We start from the raw sequence: 12061 nt of genomic DNA on the forward strand, positions 1-12061 counted from the left end.
AGCTTTAAATGAACCTGGGAATATTATCATTCTTATGCCTTTTATGCATACTGGCAAGCTAACAAAGGGGAGAGAAAACCCATAAAATCTTGGTATGGTTTTGTAACACTACTTATAGTTATTTACTTTTATTATCTGTTCCTAATTACCATGCTGTAAAATAATGATTAAGACAACATGTAATTATGGGCCAGATTTACTTTTTTCTAAATTATATTCAATTATGATTGATAATAATGTATCAGTTCACATTGTTTTTTTTTTTTTTTTTTTTTTTTTTTGCGGGCCTCTCACTGCTGTGGCCTCTCCCATTGCGGAGCACAGGCTCCGGACGGGCAGGCTCAGCGGCCATGGCTCACGGGCCCAGCCACTCCGCGGCATGTGGGATCTTCCCGGACCGGGGCACGAACCTGTGTCCCCTGCATCGGCAGGCGGACTCTCAACCACTGCGCCACCAGGGAAGCCCCAGTTCACATTGTTGATGGTAATGTAACACTACGATTGGATCACAACTTCTAGAACCTAGAAGAAACGTTGCTCATGTTCCAGAAAAGAAAGTTGAGATAACAGTTGTCCTGTGGTTGCCAAAGTTAGGTTCATCCCATTTTAGCTAGTAGGACTTGAGAGCAGGTGAAATTGAATGACACAAGAATGACAAAGGCGGAGGAGTGAAAGAGTTTGGCCAGTTATCAGTTCAAACGAACAAGGTAATTAATACAAATTTATTATCGTAATTACAGAACTCCCAGGTACTAGAATACAGAGCTTCACAGCAATGGAAAAAGCACAACTTGGATCAAAGTGCCTTAGTGCCTGAAACTCATTCAGCCTGGAAAACACTGTCTACTATTGTTGAAGATACATGGGCATACTCAGAGACTGCAAAGAATTGCTATAAATATAATAATGTTACAATTATCTTAGAAATAATATTTATAAATATATAAGTGTAATAAATAATAATTTAAAATAATATTGCATCCTTTGCCTTCTTCTTGAGGCTCAGCTTCAAGAAGTGTTTTACTAAAACGAGCTCACGAATTGGCATAAAATACTGTTGAGGCAGGAAGGATATAGCCATCATTCCCTCCATTTTGAAGATGATCAAACTGAGGTCCCAGAAACTTACAGTGTTTGATAAAGGGTCCATCAGCAACTTAAAAGCAGAAGCTAAGCAGTTGGAATGAAATCCTGGGTCCATGGCTTCTCATTCCAAATACTATGGTGGGTATTTCTTAGTATTCTTATGCCTTAGTTAACCCATCTGTAATATGGGTAGAGCTTTTTTGGTAGCCACAGTCAGTAGCCCTGGCCCTCCCAAGATTGTATGCATAATAATAATTAAAATGATTGGTAATTTGCAAAGCATGGGGTGTTCTTTAAATAACAAGCAACATTATATGTTAGTGTTGGTTCTACTAGACCTTGTGCCCTCTCTTAGAAAGAGAGTAAATATTCATTTAGAGTTACAAAGGCTCAGCACATGCTCAGAGAGTGACTAAGAGAGCAGGATTTGACTCCTTCATGTACATGGTACATACAGATTGTCAACACTTCACAAGTAAGTAGACTCCACAGTCAAAGCTGAAAGTCAATGATAGAGGGCGGGCCCCTTGCCAGGTGCACCAGTTTTTCTCCCTTTGTGGCAAAATACAGCTTGGGATGGGCAACTGATTTGAAGTGTTGCATACTGCCATGGTTGCTCCAGAGGAAGAGGAGATCGGTCTCATCTTTGATGGTTTGGGGTGTCTCAGGCATCTCCTAGGATAAGGAAAACAAAGATCTATTAAAAGAGAAGAGGAAGATGGTAAAAAAAGAACTGATGCTCAATTCCTTGGCGTTTGGTCTTCATGAGATACACAGTACTTTAGGACTATGAGTAGGTAACATGATGATATAGGTTCTTCATTCATTTTTTCATTCAGAAAGCATTTATTACATGCCTGTTAGATGTATGGCCCCATCTATTCATAATAATTGGTTTCCTCAGTTAACTGGAGAGAAATCCAATGTCATCATGAAGATCACCAAAGACACTAGTGTCTCACTGTATCCTGACAGGTAGGGCGGAACATTCTTCTTGTCCTGCCTGAACATGGGAATAGAACATTTTGCATCAGATATGAGCACTAAGGACGCTAAGACCTGGAAACCTTTTGACCTCTAAATGTACAAAACATACTTTGGGAAAATAACTTAGAATTTAGACATGTTTATCTCTGTATTTAAGTCAACAACTGAAGACTAAAGAAACCCAAATCTCACACACACACATACACAAAACTTTCCAGACATATTAGAAGCTGAATCCTTTCAATACAATTTTTTGAAAATTGTGATCCCTTTAGACGACACTCCTCTTGTTCCTCTTGCGAGTATGAAAAAAACTTAAGATGCTTCTTCTCTATTCTTTTAATAGAAAAGAACTAAATATCCTTTTGAGGTTTCCTTGGGTTTTTCAATGTCAACAAGGATTTTATTTCTCAAACCTATTTCTCTCCCAGTTTCCCCCTCTTCCTCTTGTTGGTTCTATCTCCAAAATATAACCAGATTCTGTCTCCTTCTTTCCACCTGTCTCACAACTCCCGCCCCCACCCACCCCGACTGTTACTACCACATCTTAATCAGATTTTCTCTATTGCCTCCTTTCTGATCTATTCTCTGAGTTAGAAAATATAAGTAAAGTCAGGATACTTCCCTGTTTGAAGTCCTTTCCTCTATTTATCTTTCCTTTTTTTCAGGATGTCCCAGCTCCTTGGGTGTCCCTTCTGATCTTTGAAGCTGGCCTTGTAAAGCTCTAGGGCTGGGTGCACTCAGATCCCTCTGTTTGGAATGCCCCCCACCCCCCATGGCATGCTCCCTCCTGGCAGCAGCTCTCATCTCTAGGGAGCTCTGTGTAAAAAGCATGCTCTCATTTTCTCTATCTCAGCGCCCTGTTCATTGGCTTTACAGCATCTTGCACTTTTTGCTGGTTGTTTGGCTCGTCTATTGTCTGTGCCCTTCAGAAGAGTGAGTTCTATAAGGCTTTGGCTCACCACTGTCTACTGAGCTGTTGACACTGCTTGAAAAATAGAAGGCTCTCAATAAACAACGTTTGTTGAATGAATTCACAAATGAAGCTACTGCCCTACTCTATAGACATCACTTTCATCTGACTTGATCCAGGAAGAGAGACACATGCATCCACGTAAATCCTAGTTAGGGTGGGAGCAGGGGTTGGGTTTTACACATTTACTGAATAAGAGTCACCCACTAATCAGTGGAGAAAACATCTGGCTCTAGTGGGCATGTGTGTGCGTCTGTATGTTTGGAGGGGAATGTGGTAGTAGAGATGAGGCTGGGCTGAGAGAGAAAGCTGGCACCAATGGAGAGAGAGAGGCACTGCAGTCAGAAAGCCAGGGTTTGAGCCTTGGCTCCCAGTTTTTGCTTTGTACCCACTGGCAGGTGATTAATCCTCTGTGATCTCAGTGGTTTATTTGACACTCTTGGAGGCAGGCCCCCTGGTACTAAAGCCTACTGTCATGTAGGTCAGATAGTAGATGTCAGTAGAGCTCAAAGAGGGATGGAATAAACAGATGCCCAGGGATGGGAGGTGAATAGGACCAGGCAGGGAAAAGAGAAAGAAGAAGAAGGCAGTTTGCCTTTTATGTCATTTTGCCACCTCCACCTCCACAGATCCTGCCTAGAACTGCCTCTGAATATAGTGGGTAAGAAGTAGGACGGGGGCTTCCCTGGTGGCGCAGTGGTTGAGAGTCCGCCTGCCGATGCAGGGGACACGGGTTCGTGCCCCGGTCCGGGAAGATCCCACATGCCGCGGAGCGGCTGGACCCGTGAGCCACGGCCGCTGAGCCTGCGCGTCTGGAGCCTGTGCTCCGCAACGGGAGGGGCCACAACAGTGAGAGGCCCGCATACCGCCAGAAAAAAAAAAAAAAAGAAGAAGAAGAAAAGAGGACTGTGCCATCCTGCTAGGGGTGTCTGCCTCTTGGGATCATCTACAAATGCATGGGTTGTAAATGAAGGTAAATTGGAGACTGAGAACAACTGACCTTTAGCAATACGGGTTCGCCTTCGTTTTGAGCACAAACAAACAGTTGAGTTTTTGAGATTCTTAGAGTCACAGGAAGTTGAGTATCATCTCCTGATGTATAAGCAGCTATGTCAAATTCCACTGGCAAAGAGAAAAGCCAAAAAAAAAAAAAAAAGTAAATCCATTGTATTTGTGTAAAATCAAGTGTCTATGAAGATGCTGTGTGTGGGCTTCCCTGGTGGCACAGTGATTGGGAATCCGTCTACCAATGCAGGGGACACGGGTTCGAGCCCTGGTCCAGGAGGATCCCACATGCCACAGAGCAATTCAGTCTGTGCGTCACAACTACTGAGCCTGTGCTCTAGAGCCCACGAGCCACAACTACTGAGCTCACGTGCTGCAACTACTGAAGCCCACATGCCTAGAGCCCGTGCTCTGCAGCAAGAGAAGCCACCGCAATAAGAAGCCCGTGCACTGCAACTAAGAGTAGCCCCCACTCACCGCAAATAGAGAAAGCCCGCACATAGCAACGAAGACCCAATGCAGCCAAAAATAAATAAATAAGAAATAAATTTATATATATATATATAAAAGATGCTCTGTGTGTGTGTGCAGTTATGTCCCCAGCTATGGTGTAAGTACCCGAAGGTCAGGAATGGAATTTATACATCTTTGTATCCTTCACAATGTCTGCCTTATTCACTAGGCAGGTAAATACTTGGTTAATGGCTTTAGAATTTTCTATGTTGAATGAATGCTTGGGGGCTGCATATTTATTGAATCTCTTATAATTATATTAGTGGGATAAGACCCTGGAATTTGTGAAGTCGTGAGTAAAATGGAGGGGTTTAGAAGCCGATACACTCATATGTTGCTAAGGATAGTGAAAAGTAGTTCAGTTTTCCTTAGAGAACAATGCTTAATAAGAGCTGTAAAATTATTTATGCCTAGAAATCCAGCATCTGGGATACGTTCCAAGAAATAAGCTCATAGAGAAAGAAATAATTTAAACAAAGACATTTGCAACTGAATTATTTAGAGCAAACCCAAGGCACCAGCATAGCAACATGATTGAATATTCTAGTGCCATTAAAAATGGCAAATACATATACTCTGTCAATATGTGGGAAAATTGTGTGAAATAATATTAAGTAGGAAAATAGAACACAAAATAATTTGTAAATGTCTTAGAGTGGAAAGCGTGTTAGCTGAAATATATCCAATCAGAAAGAGCCCTGCTTGTTTATCACAAAGTAGCCTCTTTGGACCTCTGAAGATAATTTTGTTTACTGATGACATGTCCTTAAGCTAAAATATGTACACCATGGAAATTGGATCGTTGTGACAAAATTTCTTGCATCCTAAATTTCATTCTTCAGAACATATTTGCAGCTTATTGGCTACTTTGCCTCACAATTATGTTATCAGAGATAATGATTCTTGGGCTTCCCTGGTAGTGCAGTGGTTAAGAATCCGCCTGCCAGTGCAGGGGACACGGGTTCGAGCCCTGGTCCAGGAAGATCCCACATGCCACGAAACAACTAAGCCTGTGCACCACAACTACTGAGCTCACGTGCTGCAACTACTGAAGCCCTCACGCCTAGAGCCCGTGCTCCACAACAAGAGAAGCCGCAACAATGAGAAGCCCGAGCACCACAAGGAAAAGAAGCCCCCTGCTCGTCGCAGCTAGAGAAAGCCCGTGTGCAGCAATGAAGTCCCAACACAGCGAAAAAATAAACAAATAAATAAATTTATATATATATATAAAAAGATAATGATTCTTCCTAGTTTGGTGTTATTTGGAAGTTTGATCAGCAGGCTCCTCATTGGCTTCTGAGTAAATTTGCATAAGTCACTGAATATTTCTGAGGCTCCGTTTACTTACCTTTAAAATCAAGGATAAGACTATCTCAGAGAAACAAAGGAGACAGTATCTCAGAAAGCTTTAAACTGCACTTAGAGCTTTCATAGCTAAGACACTTCTCTCTTGTTAAAGCTTCCAGATTTGGCTGAAGTTCCTGTCCTTGCCCAGAATTTTTACGAGGGGTGATGTGCTTCATCTTATTCTAGATAAATCGTGCAAAGCCAGGAATCTAGAGAGGTTTATTCTTTAAAAGCAGAAAGCTTAAAAGAAATACAGAAATAAAAAGGGTGGGGGAAGATGACAGAATTGTCCATTTACCTGCCTCATCCAGATTATTTAATGCAGCAGCCATGAGGTATTGACCTGACGGATGTAGAACTATACTTTGATGGAGGGCGTCATTCAGGATGTATTGCTGTTGGATGAGCTTGATAAAGTTGTATTTCATGTTGCTCTGGAAGCTGTAATGTGCTGATCTGGGCTTGATGATTTCTAAAACCGTTATCACGAGCTCAGATTAATGTCCAAGTACAAACATAGATGATATACATGCTCTAATACAAGGTATTGAAGGGACATGAAGAATATCCCAGTCTAGGTGAGGAAACTGAGAGAGAAATGAAATCACCCTGTCAGCAGAATTGGTTCTAGAATTATCCCTGTGGTTACTTATTTGTTTCTTTTTAAACTTAGATTCTTCAGGCAATAGTTTTTTTTTTTTTTTTTTTTAAAGATTACCTGTACAACTTTTTGGTTGTTTGGAGGTTTGTAAGTAACCAGGAAGACTCCTTGTATATTCTCCACCTATATTTTCAAATGAATGCACTCTGAGAAAAAAATGAATCCACTAGGAATTTTATATGTCACTGAGGTGCAGGAACCTCCATAAGGAGGTTAAGGAACCTCCATACTGTTCTCCATAGTCTGCCACCTTTCTTTTTATTTTTTGAAAAAAATTTTTTTATTTTGTTTTTTCTATCTACCACCTTTCTGAACAGGGGTATATGTCAATAGCTTCACAAATCCTCATGGCTCTGAATAATTCTACTTCCAGGAATATTTTATTCTAAGTAAATAAATGATAGAAATGAAGATTTATTGATACGGCTCTTCATTGTCACATTACTTATAATGGTAAAAAACTGGAGCTCTAAAATGTCTTTTATTTATTGACAAATGAAAAAAGTTGGATATTAAATTGTATGTAATTGACCTAATAATGTTTAACATGTATATTCCTGTGTGTGCAGGCACATAGAAGACTTTAAGGAAGGTAACATAGTGCTGGCAGTGGTAAACCCTGAGGGGTAGTATGCGTATGCGTGGTTTTAATTTTCATTCTTGTATTTTCCAATTTTCTAGGTGAACATGTGTTAATATTTAGCTGTTACTTTAAAAATATTAGGTTTATATCTCATGTGGAGGCTTGTATAGTGAAGGCATGGGAGAAAAATCATGACTTCTATAGTCAGATAGAACAGATTTGGTTTGACACTTTACTACTTAACACACTGTGAGATTTTGGGCAGGTCACTATCTCACTGAGCTTACTTTCCTCATATATAAAACAAGAATGTAGGATTGTTGTGAAGGTTAGAGATAATGCAGCCATTAGTAAGTTAGTAGTGTCAGTAGTATTAATAAAATAGTAGTAGTAATAATGCTAATAATAGCTAACATTTTTTAGGTATTTTCTACGTGGCAGGCATTATTTTAGTCCAGAAGCTTGCAAGTATCGACTCATTTAATCTTCACAACAGTTAGGGGATTACCCCCATTTTACAGTAGAGGAAACTGAAGTACAGAAAGGTTAAGTAACTTGCCCAAGGAGACATAATTAGTATGTGGAGGAGCATAACTTCCACAGTGGAAGTCACCCACTAACAGTATATAACTGCTTTCTGTCAAAAGGCGCAAAGTCACATGACCTTAAGAATATGGCCACGAAGTGAGCCTGTGAGCAGGTATGCTAAACTCAAGCCACTGCTGACCTCTTCCCACTGGAGAAGGCTAAAAATTAATTTTCCTTTCTTATAGTTACAGACGAATGGTTGGTTGCCCTCTTGTTACTCAAGGTTTTATTTTTCCCTGTACTCTGCTGTCCCCATTTGCTTAAAAGTAGAAAACAAAGATATTATTGCACTTGACCCCTTACCTTCTTCTGTATCATTGGCAATGTCTTCCAGGTCATCGTCGGTGAGGAACTGATTTAAACTCAACCATCTGTTCTTCAGAATCTTCCCGTTGGCTGCCACCATCATCACATTTTCCTTGAAGGTAAGCTTGGATGTCTTAGAGGTTTCAGGGGTATTCAGAGACATATATTTATCTATGCAGTCCTGATGAAGTGGTTCATAGCTTGCATCATAGAAGGACTTCTGTGAGGAAGGAAAATGAAAACTGAAAAGCTGCCCATGGCCATAGAATGAGACTCCTTTATAATAGGAGTTTTATTCAACAGACTTAGAGAGAAGGATGTCCATTTTGGTCTCGGGTAACCCATGTTTCATCAGTCTTTCCCTCCTTCCTCCTTTCCTCCTTTCCTTTCTCCTTCCTCCTTTCCTTTTCCTCTGCCTCCTTCCTCTTTACCCACTTCCTCCCATCCCTCCTTTGAGGATTTCCCTGAAAAGATGTGATCTCTGGGAAGGTCTTTGTCATCCAACCACAGACTCAAAAATGAGATCTTGTTATACTTAGTGAAGTAAGTCAGAGAAAGACAAATACTATATGATATCACTTACATGTGGAATCTAAAAAATAATACAAATGAACCTATATACAAAACAGAAAAAGACTCACAGACGTAGAAAACAAACTTATGGTTACCAAAGGGGAGATGTAAAGGGGGAGGGGCAAATTAGGGATATGGGATTAAGAGATACACACTACTATACATAAAATAGATAAGCAACAAGGATTTACTGTATAGCACAGGAAATTATATTCAATATCTTGTAATAACCTATATCAGAAAAAAAAACTGTATCGCTATGCTCTCCTCCTGAAACTAACACAATATTGTAAATCAACTATATTTCAGTAAAAAAAATGACATGTTGTAATGAAACAGGTCTACAAGTGATCTTAGTGAGTGGTAGCCTTCTAGTCAGTTCCCCCTCAGGAGGTCAAACACCTACTTGACAATGCTTAAATATTTTAGAAATACTCCCCTAGGTATAGCTTTTAGAACTAGTACCAAAGACACACAAAGCAGTACCTATTTGTGGTCTCCTAACCAAATAACACAGCATGTGAACGGCTGCAGATTTTTTACTTTCAACTGGTCTGCTTCTTCCACCTCAGCTTCATGGGCTATTACACTTAGAGGGCTATTTCTAATCTCTGGAGCTGGTGTTAGAGAAGGTGTCAACAACACGTCACTTAAGGAGACAGAACCCTGGTGAAGTGGCCCAAAGGGGCTGTCCCAGGATGGCAAAACCAACATTCTGATTGAAGGCTCACCCAGGAGACTCCATTCTCGGAGTTTCAGGTGAGTTCTGCTCTGTTCTGGGAAAATCTGGTGACCATGAATGAGGCCATCAACTGTTAGTGCAAAGAGGCAGTTGGTCTCACTTATAATGAAAAAATGCATGTCTCTGGACTTCTAGTGAAGGTAAAACAGAAGCATCTAAGATTCAAGCCATTGTTATACTAGTGGAGAAAATACTGCGTAAACACAGCAATCTTAGAAGAATTACAGTCATATGCTTACCTGATTCAGAGACAGATGGTCAATTTCGGAACTGTATTCTTCATTTTCACTGTTAAACAAGAGGATGAGAATTTAATTCTGTTTGTTATATCACTACAGTCACTGGGCAACATATTTTAATAACTATATTAGCTTTGGGTAACACACACACACACACATGGCCATTACTGTCATCTTTGAAAATTAAGGGCCTCTGTGCATACACACCCATGCAGTAATTTGTACTTGATAATTTGGAATTAGTAATCATCGGGCCAGGCCTTGAACTCTACCTGTGCTCTACCTATAAAAACGAGGCTTGGCTAACCAACTGAAGAGTTGTAATTGAATTTCGGGGAAAAATTTTAAGCTCCTCAAGAGAGAAGAAACACTTTTGAAGCACCTCATTTAAATTTGAACCAAATGGGTTATACGTTACACTTTGCTTTCATGTATTTACTAAAACAGATTTAATCATTTATACTTTGCCAAATATCCAGGCAACATTTCCATTGTCTAGTTTGTGGTTAGTGTATCTTAATAGGTAATGGGAATACCATGTTGGCTTAAAGTGTTACACAATTTTAACTTTTTATTCATTATCTTTCTCCTGTGTCTGAATGAGATTGACTGTGTATGTTTCACATGCTCAAATTGCTGTGAAGCCATTTCCTATTCCAGATTGAGATCAAGAAGTTTTCCTGAGAAAGGTTTCTCTTTCTGACAATCCATTAAAACTCCTTACTGTATCAGGGCATGTGAACCAGACTGAAGCTGTGTCTAAGTAGATGTTGAAAACCACTAGGACTCAGCAGCCCTTAAAAGTGATCTTTCGGGCTTCCCTGGTGGCGCAGTGGTTGAGAATCTGCCTGCTAATGCAGGTCACACGGGTTCGAGCCCTGGTCTGGGAAGATCCCACATGCCGCGGAGCAACTGGGCCTGTGGGCCACAACTACTGAGCCTGCGCGTCTGGAGCCTGTGCTCCGCAACAAGAGAGGCCGTGATAGTGAGAGGCCCGCGCACAGCGATGAAGAGTGGCCCCCCGCTTGCCACAACTAGAGAAAGCCCTTGCACAGAAACGAAGACCCAACACAGCAAAACTAAATAAATAAATTAATAAACTCCTACCCCCAACATCTAAAAAAAACAAAAACAAAAAACCAACCTGATTAAAAAATGGGCAAAAGACCTGAATAAACATTTTTTTTTTTTTAAAAAGTGATCTTTCTAGAATGGCTGCCTCCCTGTCAATTTCACCTCAGTTTAAATTCTGGGTGCTGTTTCCCTGGGTCTTCACTGAACCTGCCCTGACTTCAGAGGTAGGACACATCTTTACAGCCTCTGCGGGTCTGGCCCAGCTGGATTCTAATGTACCTTGATCCCCTCATTAAATCACAAGAGACAGAAGCTCTTTCCTACCTGTAACAGTTCTTCAGGTCTTCAAAGAGGTCGGGGACTTTGGCCATCTTCACTTCTGCAACAGAGAACACCAGTAGCTGTCAGCCCGGCCAGCCTCTGAACCAGATGCCAGCAACGAGAACCACCTCCCCTTTGTGTTTCTTGAGACATTTAATGAATGACTTAGCTCACACTCAGCACTCTTCTTTTCACTCCCTTGAATTATTTGCATATGTATCTGCCTCCTCTGCTACACAGTAAACTTCTTTTAGAATCTTGGTAACCCTTATGTGTCCAACCCAACGCACCACCCATGGTAGGCATTCAATGAAAGTTTGAATAAGTAAAAAACAAGAAACAGAAAACCCCCAACAAGGATGAGATATTTACCTTACACAGATGCAAGAGAGAGACAGAGTTAGAAATTCCCAGTTTTCTCCTAACAGTTTTTGGTTGTAGAGATTCCCTTCAAGGAAAGCCTTGGCTACACCCTCCAATGCCCTCATATGTAACCAGTTCCTCTGTCCCTCAATTTCCCACCAGTAGAGAGAAGCATTTTCTGAAATCTGAGTGTGATTCTAACTCACACACCAAACCAGAGAGGGATGGGAAAGGAAGGAAGAGGCTTTAGCTTCAGAGGAGGCAGTTTGAGAGATCACAGCCAAGGAGAAAAACAAAAAAAATGTGTTAATATCCAAAGATGTGATAAGGACTTTACCTTTGCTGACTCGAGCGAGCGACAATGAAATGACTTGCTCTCTTTCCGTGTGGAGACTGTAGCCCCAGCCAGCTTTCTTCGCCTTTTGTCTGCTCTGGCGTGGGCGTGGCCATGATTGCACCACTGGAAATTCACAGGGAAAAATTCTGCTTTGTATTTTTTTAAGTTCATTCAACCTTATACTGGCCAAAATAATGACAAACAATATACTTGATCATAGCGTTTGCAGAGATTCCAGGAGTATCTGACTTGGTTCATTTATTTATTGCTTTGCTCTAAACAGTGATAAACATGTAGTCTTAGAAAAAGGGAAGAAGAACAGGAAGCTTAAGTTTCTAAAAATATTTGGTGAGGGATGGAGGG

At 40.8% G+C, this 12061-nt stretch overlaps 1 protein-coding gene across 1 annotated transcript; it reads right to left on the minus strand.

Annotated features, from left to right (window-relative positions):
• Window positions 1-708: 708 nt before the first annotated feature.
• IL1A (interleukin 1 alpha) lies at window positions 709-11788 on the minus strand. Its single transcript, XM_067704403.1, has 7 exons — window positions 11699-11788; window positions 11002-11056; window positions 9604-9652; window positions 8047-8269; window positions 6210-6383; window positions 4047-4168; window positions 709-1761 (listed from the first exon to the last, which is right to left on the minus strand). Exons 2-7 carry the CDS (start codon window positions 11046-11048, stop codon window positions 1579-1581), a joined length of 798 nt encoding a protein of 265 aa, XP_067560504.1. The 5' UTR covers window positions 11049-11056; window positions 11699-11788; the 3' UTR covers window positions 709-1578.
• Between the last annotated feature and the right edge of the window lie 273 nt (window positions 11789-12061).

Source organism: Pseudorca crassidens, chromosome 14 (genome assembly GCF_039906515.1).
Source record: "Pseudorca crassidens isolate mPseCra1 chromosome 14, mPseCra1.hap1, whole genome shotgun sequence".
NCBI classification, from domain to species: Eukaryota; Metazoa; Chordata; class Mammalia; order Artiodactyla; family Delphinidae; genus Pseudorca; species Pseudorca crassidens.

Excerpts from the sequence above, each read along its gene's own strand:
- IL1A (XM_067704403.1), bottom strand. The coding sequence starts at position 11,048 with ATGGCCAAAGTCCCCGACCTCTTTGAAGACCTGAAGAACTGTTACAG. Across the intron at positions 9,653-11,001 it reads GACCTGAAGAACTGTTACAG|TGAAAATGAAGAATACAGTT; the intron begins GTAGGAAAGAGC and ends CTTGTTTAACAG. Across the intron at positions 1,762-4,046 it reads GCGAACCCGTATTGCTAAAG|GAGATGCCTGAGACACCCCA; the intron begins GTCAGTTGTTCT and ends TCCTTATCCTAG.